The sequence below is a fragment of the Triticum dicoccoides genome, chromosome 7A (assembly GCF_002162155.2).
Source record: "Triticum dicoccoides isolate Atlit2015 ecotype Zavitan chromosome 7A, WEW_v2.0, whole genome shotgun sequence".
NCBI lineage: Eukaryota > Viridiplantae > Streptophyta > Magnoliopsida > Poales > Poaceae > Triticum > Triticum dicoccoides.
The window spans coordinates 530952966-530973084 of NC_041392.1; the positions used below are offsets into that span (position 1 = coordinate 530952966).

The 20119-nt window shown below is 43.5% G+C and overlaps 1 protein-coding gene across 2 annotated transcripts; it reads right to left on the reverse strand.

The window, feature by feature from the left end:
* Positions 1–6: 6 nt before the first annotated feature.
* LOC119332592 (ABC transporter G family member 42-like) lies at positions 7–16418 on the reverse strand. 2 transcript variants are annotated; one of them, XM_037605762.1, is made up of 21 exons: positions 15874–16418; positions 11444–11898; positions 11263–11339; positions 10379–10432; positions 6262–6352; positions 4966–5267; positions 4559–4840; positions 4156–4472; positions 3915–4075; positions 3702–3817; positions 3470–3626; positions 3242–3379; positions 2978–3153; positions 2507–2854; positions 1952–2242; positions 1783–1866; positions 1543–1676; positions 1200–1427; positions 947–1118; positions 584–838; positions 7–497 (listed from the first exon to the last, which is right to left on the reverse strand). In XM_037605762.1, exons 1-21 carry the CDS (start codon positions 16233–16235, stop codon positions 228–230), a joined length of 4470 nt encoding a protein of 1489 aa, XP_037461659.1. In that variant the 5' UTR covers positions 16236–16418; the 3' UTR covers positions 7–227. The 2 variants fall into 2 exon arrangements, with proteins under 2 accessions (XP_037461659.1, XP_037461658.1); XM_037605761.1 differs by lacking the exons at positions 10379–10432; positions 11263–11339; positions 11444–11898; positions 15874–16418 and adding an exon at positions 6518–6900.
* Positions 16419–20119: the final 3701 nt, after the last annotated feature.

The following is a 20119-nucleotide window of genomic DNA, read 5'->3' on the forward strand; positions in this document are numbered from 1 at the left end:
AAAGTCATTATACGGAATGGGATTTTACAGAACCTGTAAGAGTTGCTCTTACAAGCCTGGAAAGTTGTGTGCATCCTCACCATATTTGTGTATCCATTTGGAATCCAAAAACAAAAAATACATCCATATTTACACTGTCAAAAATGGAAGGACAAAAGAAGAGTTGGCTCTGGAAAAAAATTGGCCAGATTGCCTGCGAGATCTTGTCTGTTGGCTTTCAGTTCCTACTATCGTTGTTGGAAGCTCAACTTCTTGAGGCAGAGAGCATACATGAACGCGAAGAACACTGCAAAGAGCACAAGCACCGGTGCAACGACCGCCATGAAGCTCCTGTGGTATCCAAAATGATGAGTTATGTAGTAACTGATTGTCTGGTTTGATTGGCCTGGGACGGAGATGGTCTCTTCCAGGTCTCCATATTGTGTCACTATGAGCCCATAAACTGTCCATGCCAATGGGCAAATCCAGTAGTACCAGATCCACCATTTGGGGATTTTCTGGACAAAGCAAGAGCAAACTAGGTAATTGGTCTTACGAAAGAGAAGGAACTGCAGCAACATTCTAATCAAGAAACAGAACTCACCGGTCTCGGGATGAAGAATCCAGAAAAAAGGTTGAATAGGGAATAGAAAGCTGCAGCGAAGATGGCTGCAACCTCATGGTTTGGTGAGATTGAGACAGTCATCATCCCATAGTAGGTGAAGTAGAGGAAGGAAAAGTAGGAGACGAAGAAGAACCAGAAGAACTTGGTAACTGTCCACTGGAAGCCCATCATGGCATATACGATGAGGGTGTAATACGAGGCTTGGACGAAGACATAAGGTATCTCCATGACAACCTGAAGCAACACACAAGGCTTGAGATACCCGAAGAAGCCAATGACAACCTTGCTATTTTAGCTACCACCGTGGTCAATTATAGCTTTTCAGTTTTACTATTTTCTTACCTGAGCAATTGCATATGGCATTGCAGAGTACATCCCAGCAGCCCTCTCCCGGTAGAAAACTGTTCTCTCGATTGAAACAATTGGCTGAACGCTTGAACAGTTGTTGATGCCGACGAACATCACTGCTGTGTACATTGCTCCAATGACCATTCTAAGAGTATTGGCATCTCCCCTGCATCATAAGGCACCGAAAATTCAGATGCTGATACATTAGGTCTAAGGAGTCAAGGATGAAGATAAGTACAGTAATTACATATTGGTGCCAATCTTCCAAAAGATGGAGCCAAGCAGCAAGGCTGTGAACAAAGTGAAGAAAAATCTGACAAGGTTGTAATCTGGGCTGCGCCAATAGGTCAGCCAATGCTTCCAGAGGCAGACTTTGAACTGCCCTATAATTGATTGAGAATATTCTGTAGGAAAATACAGATCTGATGTTCCTGGTTCTGGTTGACTTAGCTGGTTGACCAATGATTTGTTTTGCCTGGAAATACAGCCGGTGTATTCCGTGAGAATTTTGTTACATAAAGTTCTATGCTGATTATAAACTTTGAGAAAAACACTAGAGGTCCATGCGACAAAAAACATGTTTTGCTTACTTGTACAGATCTGAAGTCTTGTAGTAGTCAGCAAAATCCATATTAAGGCGTACTTCTGCAGCAACTGAACTGACCTCAAGCATCCATGTTGCAGGATTGTACTTATCTTTGATTTTAGGCACTCTAGGAATTGCCTGGTAGCATTGAACATAAGATTAGACATAAAAAAAAACTGATTGTAATTATTTATACGGTATCTCCAACTGAAAAAAAATCGTCATCGTGTAAAACTATCCGTACCTCAAAGTATTCGACCATTTCCTGTGAGTTGCGACCTAGTATCCCAGAGTATATCACCTGGCCTCCTCTTTTCAGTAATAGCAACTGCAGAAAGGATCGTGAGTTATCGCTTAGTCGCAGAAAAGTTGGAACTATCATTTAGAACTATTTTTCTATGTACAGTAGTCACCTCATCAAAAGCTTCAAAGATGTCAATGCTTGGTTGGTGGATTGTGCAAACCACAGTCCGTCCCGTGTCAACCGTGTTCCTCACTGTTCTCATAACAATTGCTGCTGCTCTTGCATCAAGACCTGATGTTGGTTCATCCATGAAGATGATCGATGGATTTGCGACAAGCTCCACAGCTATTGTTAACCTCTTTCTTTGCTCTGTTGAAAGCCCTGAAATTCCTGGCAGGCCGACTAAAGCGTCCTTCAGATTGTCAAGCTCCACTAACTCCATAACTTCATCAACAAATTGCTGAAACCATTGAAACATGTAAGATACGAGCTCGATAAGGTAAACGAAAATTTCCAAGTTACATGAACATTTCTTGACATATTTATCAAATCTTAAACATCTAATTAATTTACACCAAGATCCAAGAGGTATACACTGATTATAACAAGCAAATGAAACTTCTTAATTCACCTCGTTGAAGTAGCAAAATGACATGATATTCCAATAAAAGTTGAGAAACAACTAAAGATATAGCATTCCGAGAGGCAAAAAGACATGACTTACTATCTTGATATCATCGGTGATATCTTGATCTCCGATCTTTTCAGGAAGACGCAAGAAGGCGGAGTATATAAGAGATTCTCTAATCGTGACCTGAGGTGAATGGACATCATTTTGCTCACAATAACCAGAAATCCTTGCAAATGTTTCTTGGTTTTTTGGATAACCAGAAATTGTGATATCTCCTTCAATATAACCACCAGTCTTTCTGCCAGCTAAAACATCCATAAGAGTCGTCTTTCCAGCTCCACTGACTCCCATGAGCGCTGTTAGCACTCCTGGTCTAAATGATCCAGTAACCTCACGTAACAATTGGAGCCTATTATCCGCCACTGCTTGTTGTTTCATTTCCTATATAGATAAAAAAGTGCTCATAAATATTACAGATTTTAAATTGAGGAAGAAGTTAAGATACTAACGTGACAACATTGAAGGAAAACAATTCTGGAAAAAATTGTGCATAGGTGTGCTCACTGCAGGCATGTCGACATAGTAGTTCACATCCTCAAAACACATGGATAGAGGGGAGAATGGAAGAACCATTCCTCTTCTTGGAGCAGATTCATTTCTGCCAACGGACTTGACTCGTGAAATCGCATTTGATGAACTATTGCCCAGACGAATCATAAGTCTCATCTCTCCCATTTCCTCTGAAATAGTTACAGATTTATTCATCAATTTTAGAAAATTTTACTTATCCTGTCATATTTACATATGACTTCAGTCAGAATTGCTTACCATTACTGGAACCATCCTTCGATTTCATCCTGACATTTCTCCTTGTACTGTCCTTGCTAACTGCCTCTCTTGGGAGGCCATTGCCTTCTGCTTCCTTTGCAGTTTCTTCAGATATAACAGCTTGTGGTTGGCCCAAGGCTAATAAGTAAAGAGTAACTGGGTCACATACTGATCAAAACTTTATTATCAGAATTCAGGAGGCACTTAGATTAATGTTCAAACACTTACGATTCAGATACGTAAGGGACATAGTGAAGAGCACATTGAAGCAGATTGTGAAACCTAACAGCCCTGCTGCTCCAATCCAGAACCAGTTTTTGTCAGTAAAGATGTTTGTGCCTTCTAGCATAGCTATACCTAGTCTTTTGGAAACACCATTCTTGTCCTATCAGCATTAACACAGCTTGTTAGAAAAGCATACACATCAATCAGTGAAAGATCAGTGCTGCAGTGAGCTAACCGTTACAAACTTGTCCATCCACCGAGAAGCGTAGAATTCATTCACTACTAGAGCATTGTATCCATACACCAGCGGTGAAATCCAATAGCCCCAGATCCACCATTTTGGGATGAAGTCTGTTAACAATAGAGAGCAAAGGACTAGTCAGCAAAGCTGCAGCACTGATCTGCAGAAGTCGGTGTGAAGTGAAAATGAACAAGATAAGTAATCGACCTTTTGGCAGAAGAAAGCCTCCAAGGGCAAAGAAGAAGAGAAGGAACAGGGCTCCTCCGGTTTGAGCAATGATCATGGATCTGCATAGTGCAGCAATTGCTCTGAAAAGCCCAGCAGCCATCTGCTGGATCAAGAACACAAGTAGCAACTGCTTGAAGAACCTGCAGACAAAGATTGCAATTTAGCAGTCACAAAAGTGATAGTTCCTGATTCACCTAACGAAGTGTTGTCTCCTCGATACCTGTCAGCTTCTGGGGCAAATCCCATAGTGTAGTATGTGACAACCACCCAGACTGTGGATTCGATAATTGAAAATGGGATTGTGAGAACGACATTTGGTAGTGTGAATATCCAGGCAGGGTAGAAGAGGAGGTCCCGGTGCTTGTAGAACACAGGCAACCTTGTGATGGTCAAAGAGAGCTCAGCAAAACCATTGAACATGTTCACAACCAGAGTAAAAATCAGTGCTCCAATGTAGATAAAACCATCATCCAAATTCCTTGAGTGCATATGGGTCCTTAGAAATGCCGTTGATGCGATAAGCGCTACAATGATGAGCTTCAAAGTTCACCGACAAATAATGTCAAGTCCTCTGCATTGTGGATTTTAAGAAGTGGCGATATGGACAGGAAAATTATGCCCACCTGTATGGTCTTGAAGATGTAAAAAAACGAATTGCGCTTTATGAGGAGCCACTCCTTCTCAAAGGATACCTTGAGGAGCTCTCGAGTTGACACCGAGTGCTTGGAGAAGACAAGGGCAGCTTGATGGCTGCGGCTCTTGTCAAATGGCACCGAGAGATGGTTCTCGAGTTGTAGCCCAACTTGAAACCGCTTAAACCTCTGTGCAAATTCCAAGACTGAAATATATCGGTATGGCCTCTGCCTGTCAGCCCAGTACTGCTCCTGATCCTTCTTTGATGTGACCTGAGAATAAGACAGATACAACACTTTCATTTATATCATAACGTGGAACATTCATCCCTTCAAAAATAATAATGACATGGTATTTTCAGGAACATAGTAATAACTAGGATACTGCTTGACGTTACCTCCTGAAGAAAGTCTGCGGTGCCCTTGCGCTCTGGGCAGCAAAAGCCGCAGGACTCAAAGAATTCAAGGACATAATCACGGGGTCCCTGATAAACAATCTGGCCTTCTGACAGGAGGATGATATCATCGAAGAGTTCAAAGGTCTCAGGGGCTGGCTGGAGGAGGGACATGAGGATCGTGGCCTCGCCCAAGTGCACAATCTGCTGCAGACATTTGACAATTTGGAAGGTGGTGGAGCTGTCCAACCCAGTTGATATCTCATCCATGAATAGCACCTTTGTCGGACCGACAATCATTTCTCCTGCAAATGCGAATGAGCAAAATTATTTCAAAAACATGCATCCTGGCAATGTTCTGGAATTTCCCTAATTCATCAAGCAATTACTATTACTCTATTACTATAATAATAATAATAATAATAATAATAATTGTAATTGTAAATAATTACAATTTTTCAAGGAACCTGGCAGGAGCTCTAGTTTTTTAATTAAGAAATTAATACAGTTCGATAACAGGCAATCTCATGCTGACACCAACAATTGACCCCTCAACACAAAATCCGCTTGAAATGATTTAAGATTGTTGCTTTCGCATTGGTCTACATTTCTAAGCTAAGAACAAGATGCTTTCCGGATTGTACTTTTGGCTTCAATTATGTGGAATGTATTTTCTTTTCTCAGAAAATTGGCAGAAGCGATGCCCTTTCATAAAGAATAAATACAACATGCAATTTGAAAACAAAATATGTAATGGGTCTGTCTTGTTTCTAGAAAAGCAGAACAGGCCGGAAAAACTAGTAATGCAAGAATGATCAGTTAGCAAGTGGCAACATATGTAAACTGCAACCTGCCCGTAATGTTAAATCCCCATGAACATTTTCGGCCATATGTTATTCCCAGCACTTTTGGTCAGTAAATTTTCATACTTAGTAATTCTATGGCATAGGCTGCTGCTAAAGCCTAAAAGAACAGGCAAGAAGCTCTAGCATGTCAGCGTCGCGATTAGTTGATCTAGAAGTTGGATCTTGGCGGTCGTTCTTACGCTTCAAGAAACTGTATTGTCACCTAAACCACATAGTCTAGAAAGACCAACATGTTTAGCAAACTCCTTTCAGGAGGGCCTTCCAATTCCCACCTAGATCCAAATTGATGTCCCTCTGCACTTCTCTCCCCTTACTGGAGTCTAAAAGGAAAGAAACCAATGCTGGAAGCAGCAGCTCAACCTTCTTTGATCATTTTGCATGAGCATGTGACAGATGATGAAATAAGCATGACACGATGATGACGAGTGATTACCGGTGGTGACGCGCTTCTTCTGGCCACCGGATATGCCCCTCTGCATCTGGTCGCCAACGATGGTGTCCTCGCATATGTCCAACCCCAGTATCTGCTCCCAGCAAAAAATGAATAAAATACAAATTCAGTCGAAAACAAACATTTCGACATTATGACGTGCACGTCCATCAAGGTAATCACGGTAAATTTGCATATCGTTAAATTCATTTGTTAACTCGCGTCAAACTAGGGTATATGGCTTGAAAGCAACCCTTACCCGGCATGCAGGAAAAGCAGTGGTTTTGGCCGGGCATAAAAGCAAACAGGCCATGGGCATGTCATGGTCTCAGTCGCAGGCGCGCTGCGCTGATCCGGCCATGCCATTGGCAATTTGGCATCATCAGGACGAGTGGGTGGCATCTCGCGCTGGCTTCGAGGGGGGCTCGTTTCGCCAGAGTCTGTGTGCCGCGCCGGCACCCCGCGCCGAGGCCGCCGGCGGTCTTCGGTCTTCGGCCGCGGGGCTCGTGGTGGCTCGAGCGTGGTCTGGCGTTCCGTATGCGCGTATACGGCCCTGGGAGAGCCGCGGTGATCGACGCATGGTGGTGTACTGGTGTGGCATCGGTGATCTGGTGGCGACGGCAGTGCGCTGGGTACTGCAGCAAGCAGGGGCGGAGTGCGCTAGTGTGGCATCGGTGATCTTCCATAGCCCCCTATGTCAGTAGGAAATTTAAAACTAGCTCCAGTCTTTTGTGGACACTGAGAGCATCTCTACTAGTAGATCCTGCAAATTCCACCTCCTCTGAAATAACCGCCGATTAACGGGACCCGAACGAAATATCGTCCCGACCGCCCTGTCCCAAAAATTATTTTGCAGGAACTTGCATATTCGGCTCGAGGACGGGCGCCTCCTCCACCCCCTCGAGCGGACGGCTAAAGTCGTAATCGAAGGGCCCGAGGAAGAAGGCGGCGAGGACGAGCGCTTCCTCAACCCCCTTGGCAGGCCATGTGCCCCGCGATCCTGTCGACTCCACCGACGCCCACAACATGTTCGATCAATCATCGAAGAGATAAAAAATTGGTTTGCTCCAGTGAACTTTGCTTCAACTTTGATTGCTTAATAGTGTTTCGACCATCGGATTTTGTACCTACAATGTTCATACATCATATGCCGAATTGTTGGAGGAGAACATGGTGAACTTGAGTGCTCCACTTGACGCTTTCGATTCGGGCATGCAACCGGAGGTTGAAGACAAGGTGGACGAGAGGGGGTGATAGCTATGATGGAGTAGAAGAGCTTGAGGAGGAGGAGTTCAATGCTAGCCAAGCAAAATTTGGAAAAAGAACCAAAAATTACATGGAGACGGGGGATGTTTGCTTGATTAGAGCACGGGAGAGTGTGTCACTTGATGCAGTGACCGGCAAAGATCAAAGCTTCAAGAAGTATTGGCAACGTATCGAGGACAAATATTATAAGCTCTTGTTGTTCATGTCCGGTCGTTCATTGAAATCAATCCAAGGTCGTTGGGACGTGATCAAGAAAACATGTAGCCGGTGGATTGGTGCTTGGAGCAAGTGAGGAATGAACCTCCAGTGGTGTCACGATTGACGATTATGCCGCCTCGTCTTTGTCTCTTTTCCACTTTTGTGATCTTGTTTTATTTGATGACATTTTGTGCTCACTTTTGCCTCTTTTTCCAATTGTATGATCGCATCGCCCCTGAAAGATTGAAGCAAAGCCCAGGTTTCAAGGGCAAGCCATTCGTGATTCGACATTGTTGGTTCTTGCTTAAAGATAGTGAGAAATGGAGGTTGAGGGATAACGAAGCTCCTCCAAAGAAAAGTGCACTCGTTAACTTGGAAGACGATGATGATAGTGATGATGCACCAAAGGGAGGAAGAAACAAGGGCAAACCGGATGGAACCAAAAAGGACATGAAGAGGGTGAAGAAATCGGCCGAGGCATCTAGTTTGAGGGAGCAAATTAGTGACATGGTAAAGGTCAAAGAAACTATGTTGGTGAAGCATTTGGACACCAAGGTGACCTTGACCGAGAAGGAAGACAAACACAAAGAGAAAAAAAGTGGGAGAGAATGCGTTCCTTCGAGGAGCACAAGATTGCTCTTGAGGAGCAGAAGAGGGGGGCGAGAAGACCACTGAGGAGGATCGGTTCACGATGATGAATCCGGAGGGCATGGATCCAATGACAAGAGAATTTTGAGAGATGAAAAGAATGGAGATCATGTGCCAGAGAAGGATGGATCTTCAAAATCTTATGGCCGGTGGTGGTGGTTTCAATAATGAAGGAGGTGGGGGTTTTGGAGGCGGTCTTGGTTTCGGCAATGATGATGGTGGTGAAGGTGGTTTTGGTTTCGGCAATGGTGTGGAGGGGGTGGAGGTGGTGTTGGTTTCGGCAATGGTGGTTGGGGTTTTGGAGGTGGTGGTGGTGGAGGTTTTGTTAATGGAGGAGGCGGTGGTGGTGGTGGTGGTGAAGATTTCGACAATGGAGCTGCTGGTGCTTCGGCCAATGGAGTTGACGTTGATGTTTCGGCCAATGAAGACGGTGGTGCTTCTGGGAAGCAAAGTGATCATTCTTCGGTCAATGTTGATAAAGATGGTGATCGTGGTGCTTTGGCCGGTGGTGATGGCGACGATCTTGGCAACAATGATGTTGCTTGATTTGATGTTGGCCGGCATTTATCCCACAGATCAATTGGCGTCTTATACAACTATAAGCAGCGCATCAATCTTGAGGTTGATATGAACAACGGATTTGTTGCCGCTACATACCTTCTCCACTAGATTTATTATTTTCAATCTACCATGCACATGATATGTCATGCATGGATCCATCGTCTATGGTTGCTTTAAGATTCGTGCTACTCTTTTGGATGTTTTCAAAATATCTCATGCATCGATCCATCGTCTGAGGATGCATACGTGCACGTGATATCCCGTGCATGGTAGAACAATCTATCTCCCGTCGTTGTACCTCTCTCAAGGCTCGAGCAATCATAAAACACACCATCCGTATGACTGCCATGTTTCACACCTGTGTTTCCACGGTTTCTCTTCATCCTTTCCTTTTTCACTTGCGTGTCGCCCATTTTTCGCTATCCCTTCCTTTTCTAGTTGTCCGCCGTGTGCACCTATAAAACGTTGACACCTCTGACATTGCCACATTTCTTCTCCCTTCCCGCTCCCCCAAATCTGAAGTCGCTTCTACCACCGCTTGAGGCATGTCACCGTGACGCCCTCTCTCTCGCAGTCGCGTGGTTCATATGTGTGTCTGTACATGCTTCCTCCTCATGCACCCCGCCTCACGATGACTCCGACAAGGCCCTCATCTATGACAACAACATGTTGTTGCGCCCCCGCTGTAGCCTCTCTCGTACGGAGGCTTGTCTAATTCCTTTCACTGTGGCTTCCTCCTCCCTTGTCGACTCATACGCCAGTAACTTTGATGAGACCACGACATGTGCGGGCTGGAGGATGCAGCCAAGGTCGTCGTGGAGACGGACAACGTAAAGGTCGAGGTCGAGAAGGAGCTCGCCACTTGCGTGTAATGGTTCCCGTCGCCACATATGTGGAATGGGAGGTCGCTGCCAAGTCACGCGTCAAGGCCAAGGAATAGAAGGAGTGCCCCACCTGACCGGAATGGGATCTTGTCACCAAGTCCCATAGCCATGCTTCCACATGTTTCACCATCCGCCATGCTGATCTGGAGGGGCAGAGGAAGAAGAATCCCGATGACGACCATCATGACCATCCTATGTAGTCGAAGTATTTAAGACTATCCATATGTAACCTATAAGTATGCTTCAATTTTGAGTGTAATTCGACATAATCTACATACAAATAATGTTTAAATCTAAATTCCAATTTTAAAATGATGCATTTGCATGTTTTTGAAGTGCGCAAGGAAAGTTATTTGTTAATAATACGCCATATATGAAATATTTGTATGTGGACACACATAGGAGAAACATGAGAGAAGAAAGTTACGAAGCTTGCAGTTTAGATAATCTAAGTTTGCACAGTTGCCCCTTAACCTCTAGAAATTATATTGCACTTTAAAATAATTTTAAAGGCTCGATTTTAAGAAATTGCTAAAAGTTGCTCTAATAGAAAAAAGGCATACCCTAAGAGTGTAGTCTGTCTGGAGGCTGCTCTCAACTCCTTCCATTGAAGTGCCCTGGAGATAAAAAAAAGTACATCATTGAAGTGCATGCTGCAGAAAACGTATGATTGGAAGCAAATCATGGTTGGCTACTAGCGTTTTTCTTTTTTTGAGGTAGCTACTAGCCTATTATTAATAAGCCCATTTCATAGGATGCTTCGTTCTTGCGAACCCTCTAACGAACACAAATGTCATCCTCTATTCCAAAAATAGATACTCCAACCCAGTATCTGTTTTTCTTAAGCATGCCACATCAGCAAGTTATATGTGTCTATCAGATGGTCAATTCTTTATCTCATGCATGTAGTGTGAAGAATTAGAGCTAGCACTACACAACCATGTGACACATGTGATAAGCAATCCAAACTATTTAAAAAGAGCTAGCACTACACAAAAACTGTTGGTAGTTGGATTAATAAAAATTGAAAAGAGAAAATGGAAGTCACGACATGCATATAACTATTGGGCCTTCGCTTTCTCTATTCCTAAATACTGAACCCATTTTTTAAGAATTCTATATGGGCACAAGAGTTATTTTAGATGGGCCTAGCAAACTAAAAAAAAGATGAAACTATATCATAATCGACTTGAGATATTATTCCAGTTAAATACTTTTGTTTAACTTATTACCAAAACTCATTCAATTGTTAAGTTGATAACTTAATAGTATTTATGTTTGCAGTGTGGTAACAATATTTCAAAACTCCGTGCTTTCGGTAGCCTAGACTGCAGTGAGAAGACCGTTCACATCTAAATATTAGCTACTCAATACCTTCCTCTAAAAAAATACTCGTTCCAACCCAAACCAACGACAACTAATATGAATTGAAGGGAGTACTTAATACCTTCATAAAGAGGTCAACCTCCGGCTCAGGCCGGATGCCAGCCTCCTTCTCCCTCCTTGCCAGTTCGGTCAGGAGATCTGTAGCAGAATATATTTGTTGCCATCATTACAGTCCTTAATCATTCACCATCACTTGTCCAAGCCATCAAGGCCATGAATTTGGTGAAGGCCGGTGTACTTACCGTATTTGGTGCCGACGCCCTGGCACCTGGCCGAGAAGTCAAGTGTCTCCTTAACGGTCATCACGCCGACGTGCACATCAGTCTGGCTGATGTACGCCGCCGTCTTCTGCGGCACAAACTTGTCCAGCGGGTACCCGTTGTAGGCCACCTCGCCGTTGCACCTCAGCGATGGGTCCAGCTTGCCGGCCAGGGCCAACAACAGAGTGGTCTTCCCCGACGACGGCGGTCCCAACAGCAGAGTCATCCTCGAGGGTCGGACGGTGCCAGAGACGTCCTTGAGGATGGTGAGCGTCGTCTGCCGGCCCAGCCGCATGCCGAGGATGCCCAGGACGCCCTCTGCAATGTTGCGCATCGTGTTTAGCAGCGTCGGCAGCGCGCGGCTACCTACTTGGCACTGCGCCTGCACCGTCAGCCGCTCAAACCGCACCTCCACTGTCGGTAGCTCGATGCCCACCCTGCATGGATGTGTGATGATTTTCAGCTCAATTTTTTTCCCTTGCCTCTCTCTGTTCTAAAACTAATCCATAATAAGGCACATCACTCTGAATAGAACAACTTTTACGCATTAAATCAAGGATCTATCAATTGTTACAATTGGGCCTACGAATAGTCATGGATATATGGGGGAAGACACGTTCCCTACTGAAAAGATATCTCTTCACAGAAAGGCATACTACTCTCTCTGTTTTTAAATATTTGTCCTTTTAGAGATTTCAAATGGATGTATATAGACATATTTTAGAGTGTAGATTCACTCATTTTATTCCGTATGTAGTCACTTGTTGAAATCTCTAGAAAGACAAATATTTAGGAACGAAAGGAGTAGAAAATAATGGAAAAAGTGCAATAATTACTAGATTAACAAGTTACAAAATTAAGATTGTAACATCACAAAAGACGTGATAGTTAAAAATGCCTTAACTATGCAAGAAAAAAATACTAATGTACCAAAAACTAATATTTCAACATAAAAAACATGTGAACTTTGCAACTCCACTAAAAATGTAAACTATATATATGAATATTTCAAAACAAACATAAAAAATATACTCCCTCCGTTCCTAAATATTTGTTTTTCTAGAGATTTCAAATGGTCACCACATACGGATGTATATAGACATATTTTAGAGTGTAGATTCACTCATTTTGCTCCGTATGTAGTCACCATTTGAAGCCTCTAGAAAGACAAATATTTAGGAACGGAGGGAGTATAATAATGATACATGCAACAAGTTGTGGGCTTTGCACTAGTGTTATCAATTTAATTACTTTATTAGAAACATTACGACTGAGCATGAATAAACTATTTAATCGTGTGGGTGAATTGTTATTTTTTATGTGTCACACGAGAAAATGGAAGTATTTATGTTACTGTTGACACCTTCTCCATTGAACTTTGGGAGCAAGCTAGCTGCGGTGTTCTATAATATATGCAAGATCAGAGACCCTTTCATTTCAAATCTTGCACAAAGTGCGTCTTTTTCTTATTACTAGTGTAGTGCTCGTATGTCGCTATGAAACTCAAATATATGATTGTATGCACTTCCGCGGCCACGACACAGTTCAAGCAACGGAGATGAAAACCCAAGTGAGCACGCAACGTTGTACTTGTGTAACTGCAGCAGTCACGGGAGCACCATTACCAGTTTTGAAGTGGTGGAGCCATGACCGAATTTTGAAAATTTGAAAGTCAGGATCATGAATACCTGTTCACTATTTCTACGGTTGATGTATACAAAGTTTAGATTATCTATATCTATACCTAATAATAAAGGGTTATTGCTTCTTGCGGCATGTCACAAAATTGTCCTCAAAGTTACAAAATATTACCCACCAATGTCACATATAAGTTTTTTTTCAGAATTTCCAATGCCACATATAAGTGATAAAAACATTTCACATAGCGGAAGTACCTTTCTACACCCAGGAGCAAATGCTCCTGGTATGAATAGTAAAATTAAAAAACTAGAAAAAATGTTCAAAAAATTCTGAAATTTTTTTGTGATATACTTTCACAAACGTTTGATGTCCATGCAAAATTTCATTGCGAAATCACATTGGTGGAAGGTGTGCCAAAAAAACAAAATCAGAGCTCCAAAATGCTTTTGTAAGTAACATTTTCAGAGCATCGATTTTATTTTTTTACCACGCCTTCCATCAATGTGATTTTGCGATGAAATTTAGTAGGCACAACAAACATTTGTGAAAGTATGGCACAAAAAAGATTCAGAATTTTTTGAATTGTTTTTGAATTTATTTGATTTTACTGTTCACACCAGGAGCATTTGCTCCTGGGTGTAGAAACTCCACGTCCTTCACATAGGGGAATCTTCCGCTTGGGCCAGTCCATATGCAGTAGGGACCTCATATACTGAGCTCTGCGCGCTGGGAGAAGAAGCAGCGCGTCCGTTTGGGCCGGCCCATGTCCGGACGGTCTGTTTTTTAAATTTCGTTTTTCATTTTTTTTGCATTTTCATTTTTTCTACATTAAATAATTTGGGATTTCAAAAAAGTTTCGAAAAAATAAAAAAAGGAATTCTGAAATAAATGTTTAATAATCATAAAATGTTTCTGGATTCAAAAAATGTATGTGATTTTATAAAAAATGTTTCCTTATTTAAAAATGTTAAAAATCTTGGAAAACAATATTTTTGAAATAAAAAAATGTTCATGATTTTTTTAAAAAGTTCATGTGTTAGAAAATGTTAATGAAATTGAACAAAATTTCACCAATTCAAAAAATGTTCATGAATGGAAAAATATCCTAAAAATTCAAAAACTGTTCGTGACTTATAAAATACTTTATTCGCTTATTCAGAAAATGATCATGCATTTCAAAAAATGTTTGTTAAATAAAAAATTCGTGAATTTTGAAAACTATTCCACCAATTTCCAAAACAGTGTTCGCCCATTCTAGAAATATTCGCACATTTAAGAATATTGTCAAAAAATGTTCACAATTTTAAAAAAATGTTTGGAAATAGTATAAAATTTTATTAATTTATAAATGTTCTTTATTTTAGAAAAATGTTTGAAATTTTAAAAAAGTGTTTGTGAATTTAAAAAATGTTCACAATTTCAAATATGTTCACGAGTCTAAAAAATGTTCATGATTTCGCGAAATTGATAGTGGTAGTGTATCTTGCGATGCAACAAATTATGATTATGGCCATTAGAGATTATGATTTTTTTCCCGTTGTAATGCACTGATTCTTTTGCTAGTAAGTTATAACAAAAGGAGACTTACTCCCCATGAAAACAAAAAAGACATATTTAAGATGGCCCCAAGTATTTTGGACTGTTCATAACGTATCATTCAAGGATCAAGACTGAACGTGGTGACCCATTACCTTTCGTGAGGTAATAGGTCATCCACTAGAGGTGATAGGTTACCCGCCGTTTATATTTGGTAAGTGTTAGGAAAGGAAAATCATAAAAATATTACTACCATAACCATATATAGAGCATCCGAGTAAAAGAAATTATTGCATTCCTAATTTATGTGACTAAAACTGAGGAAAAGGAAGCTATTGCATTCCTTATTTTTGCGATTAAAGCCACTAAATGTTGTTGTTATCATGATGCTAGAGAATAGTGTGATACAATACTGCCTCCGTTTCAGTTTACAAGTCATGTGCGTATACCTAGGTTGTCAATTTTATCATCATAATATAAACTATATAACACAAAAAATATACCTTTTGAAAGTACAAACTCTGAAGTTTATATTGGTATATTTTTTGTAATATATGACTTGTATTAGGTTGGTCAAATTGACGACCTAGGGGTATGCGCACATCCTGTAAACTGAGAGAGAAGGAGTACAAGATTATATAGGAATGATTTTATTCTCTCCATAATGTATTCATCGTAGAATACTTCTGTGGTTAAGTAAAATGACGAACTTCGTAAAATAAACGAGGCATGCCATCACAGTGGTTTGCATGGTTGTGTAAAATGACGAACTTCATAAAACAAACGGGACATGGCTAAGTAGAATGACATGACACGAGATTAAATTGGGATGAGAGGTTCGAGAGGAGACTTTTTTTCCTGCGATTTTCTCATGGCAAGAGATGACCGGCTGTGACCTTCTTAGTTTACACTCGTTTTTTACTAGCTCCCATCATTTAATAAAATCAACGCCTCAGATCTACTCTACCTCTTACCTCACCGTGAGGTAAGGAGTACTTAGCACACGAATATGAGCAAAAAAATGAGTAACTGCAAACGGGTTGCTCAAGTGGATTGCTATGTTTAAGTTGAATAAATCAAAGGTAGAAAAGGAAGTTGCAAAGTGGTATTTCGCAAGAAGAAGAAGAAGAAGAAGAAGAAGAAGAAGAAGAAGAAGAAGAAGAAGTTGTAACTTGGATGAAGCCGGGGGCCGCGGCCTGCACTGCACGGGCGCTGAGCTGAGCTGAGCAACGTACCTGTCGATGCGGTCGCGCAGCTTCTGGAGGAAGCGCTGGTTGTCCTCGTCGGCGACGCGGAAGACGCGCTCGATGAACTCGTGCCGGTCGTTGACGTCGAGCCTCCGCACGTCCACCTCCTTGTACTGCTGCTGCTGCCCCTTGCCCTGTGCCTCGGCCGAGAATATGGCGGTCCTCATGCGGCTGTAGGTGGGCAGGCGCTCGATGGCGGCCCACCGCAGCGCCTCGTCGTCGTCGTCGGCGCCGGCCCTGCTCCCGCCGCCGCCGTGCAGGAACGCCTCGTCGACGCCCCAGTTCTCCGCCCCCATGCCGCGGCTGATGCTCCGGCTCATCCGCCGCCCCGAGTCCCACACCCGCTCCATCGCGCTCGGCCGGCTTTGATTGTCCCGCGCGATCGGAGGAGGGCTGCGTGCGTAAGGTAAGATAGCGCTCGGCCGGCAGGGAGCGAGTCTGCTCACTGGCTAGCTTAGCTCGATCGGCTTGCGTTTGCGCGCGGCGAGTGGCATGTCCATGCGCGCGAAGGGGAGGCCGAGATGAGAGCGGGAGCAGGAAAAGAGACGGACGAGGAGCGACTGGGCTAGCTGAGGGCAGAGTCGGGGGGTGGTGCGCCAGCCGCACTTATATGCAGTCGCGCGTGAGGTTGGCGATGTGGTGATATACATTAGAGAGAATTCTTTATTTAACACTGTCTTAAATTTTGTTTTCCTATTTAACACTGAAAATATATTTTTTTCTTTATCTAACATCAAAGTTAAATTTTATGTCTTTTATAACACTTCCGTCTATTTTAAGCCTTAACAGTGTTAAATAACACTTGAAAAAACCCTTTTGTCCCTAATGTGATTTTTTACCAAAATTTCAATACTTACATGCATGTATGATTAGCCGGGTGTATTGGGTGTATACGCATACAAGACAGCACACGAATACCCGAATACGCATGCGCACATGGTATGGTGCGGTCATATGTGAGGCAAAGCTAATTAGCTAAGGTTACATGCAGCAACCCGTCAAAAGAAAAAGTTTACATGCAGCAACAATCCATCAAAAGATAGCACGTACGAGCACATGCATACACCAGCTTCATGACCAATCGTGCATATATATTTAACTTGCCGTTAAAGCTCATCGCGGATAAGAAAAGAAACGTGACCCTGTTGGCACTTGCGCTGCTTCCGGCCTCTGCTTTCCTACGCAGCACTGGCCCCACTCGTCTTATAGTGCCACTGCTCCACCGTCCACTTGCCCGCCACGTCACAGTGAGCTCCATGCATACCATATAACCGTAGGCACATGCCGTCGTGCTGCCACAGCTGATGTTGCCATAGCCCAGGTCGCGGAGGTGAGCACTGCATCCTGCACGTCGCTGCAACCCAAGCCGAATGAGCCGCACACAGCAAAGCTTTCTTCCACTCACGTCGCTAGTTGAACACACATGCAAGAGCTCTATGTGTAAGGGCAAAAGTGTCTTTTTACATGCAATCTAACACCGTTAAACCTAAAAATGAACGGAAGTGTCATAAAGGGCATAAAATTTACACTTGGTGTTACATAGGAAAGAAAAAGTTTTTCAGTGTTAAATAGGAAAACACAATTTAAAATAGTGTTAAATAAGGAATTCTTTCTATACATTATGGTTTTACCTTCTATTCCCTCCCTTTCATAATATGAACGTTTTTGACACTATATATATATATATATATATATATATATATATATATATATATATATATATATATTAGGGAAACGTTACACATCACCTGGCGGATAATCACATTTGCGTCCGCCCCCTCGGTTGCTTGTCACGCGTCCCTTGTGGACCGCACCAGCATATTCTTTGCAACAGCCATGGCTCGTATCTTATCCTCATCTCCTTAATCTCCTTCCTGAATCAGCGGTGCCAAGCGAGATGGTCGTCTGCACCATGAGTGCGCCCTTACTCGCCACCGCCACGTGCTGGCAGCCATCCTCACCGGCTAGGCAGGCCTTTGCCGTCGTCACCGGTCGCCGCGGCGGTGCGCTGTTGCAGCTAGGCCTCGCACCATCGTCGTCGTTGTCACCCCGCTTCCACCATGACGGTCGGCCGCGTGTGGTGCGCCACCTTCCCGGTGAGGTGAGCTTGTCGGCGCTCCTCTCTCACCACCATTCGACGGAAGCAACATGCTAGTTGTTTCTGCAACGCAACCGTTGTTTCAGGAATTGTTTCTGCAACGCGGCCGTTGTTTCAGGAATTGTTCCTCCAATCAAATTTTTGCAACATGTTAGTTGTTTCTGCAACGCAACCGTTGTTTCAGGAATTGCTTCTCCAACGCGGCCGTTGTTTCAGGAATTGTTTCTGCAATGCGGTCATTGTTTCAGTATTGTTTCTGCAATGCGGCCGTTGTTTCTGCAACTGGTTTGTTGTTTCAGGAATTAGTGTGTCAGGAAGGCAACGAGCCGCGTGCGAGGAGTTAGATCGGACGGATCGCGTGCAGAGATTCGACGGTTGTCGAGGTGGTGGATGTTTACTAGAGTCTACCGGTAGACGCGTAGCGCTCCCCTTTATTTTAACACAGTATAGACACAAGCGCTTATATACACGCCCATACACTCATCCGTATGAACGCACACACGCACATCAAAAGATTGAGCCGGCATATCATCTTGAAATTTATAAAGTCACCGTAGACACCTCGTCATCGACGGGAACGTCTCCTCTCACTGAATGCTCATTGCTGAAAATCGTGAAATAAATCCAGAAATAAATGCGAACACTAGGATTTAAACCCTGGTGGGCTATGCATATCACAATCCTTCTAACCATTCAACCACATGTTGGTTCGTACTATTTTTATATTATAGTATGAGATAGAGGAAGTAGTTTTTTTTAACGACTCTATTTGGTTGGCCGGTCGGCCGGTCGCACCACGTGTGTACGATCGAGAGGAGACCGTGCGTCTCTCGCACGTCCTCTCTCAGATCTCTCTTATTTATCTTCTCTTTTCTCAGCGGCCAACCGTCGTCCAGTGAGCTCGTGTGGCCGCGCCCCTCGTCCCCGCCGCCAACCAGTAGTCTCACTCCTGCGCCGCAAAACCAACACCCACCGCTTTTTTCAGGCTCTTCGCATACTCCATGTAGAAGACGTCATGGCCGCGCACAACGGGGGGTGAGCACCGGATGCTGCGACCAACTATGCCCGGAGATGCGATCGGCAACCCGAGGCTGGAGACGCGCTAGAACTAGCCGACGTCGGGCTACAACCATAATGGGAATTTACTGGAACCGGTCGACGTTGGGGTTACAACCCTTTTTGACAAGGTGTTACAACCATGGACAACAAAATGCTAAAACCATGACGCTGGCCAGCAGGGCCGATCCGGCAAAATTGAAGGCCTGTGCGGAACTCTAAAATTGGCCTTAGCTAACTGAAAAACACTACATAAACTGAACTATAATAATATAAAGATCGCAATATCTTACGGAGTACATAACAATTGGAAATATCAAGAATCATACCTATTCTTGCTTGTTATTTTCACTTAAACATCATTCTTTTAGTATTCTTGGCAATACTAGACACCTAATAGATGAAAAAAAAATTAACTATCAGATTTTAGCAGAACTAAACAGTGGGCTAAAATCGAACTCAAAATCAAGGGCTGGCGGGATCGCCGGTTATCAACGCAACGATGCTTAAACATTGAAGATCCAGACATGGCCTCAATTTTCCTTCCTTTGGTGAATCAGGTCCTCCTGTCGGCTGCCGTTCGGCCACTCCTGGCCATGCCATTGGTCCTCCTGACTGCTAAAACGGCTTGTCATGTTGGAACGGAACCGGTACTCTCGACCAGGGATTTGTGAGAAGGGGGACTGAAGTCTGGTGGAGCCCTAACCAGCCGCCGTGCTATGTCGATGGCCGCCAGCGCGAGAGGAAAATACAAAGAGGCACCTCGTCGCTCCGCTCGTCTAGATCAATCGCTAGACGAGGCATACGTCCCGATCAGAGCAAGGGCCAGAGGGGAAACCGAAGAGGCCATCTACAGAGGTTAACAAGGACCCAGATGGAAGACCGAGGAAGACAGGCAATAGGGGCCCAGAACGCTGTTTAAAGGAACTACTGCATACAAAATGTGAGGCCCCTGAAAACCGTGAGCCCTGTGCGAGCGCACAGGTTGCACCCCCTTGGGCTCGGGCCTGCTGGCCAGCGACGACAAATGCTACAACAATGAACGACGAAGGCTGCAATCGGTGACAACAGATGCTACGG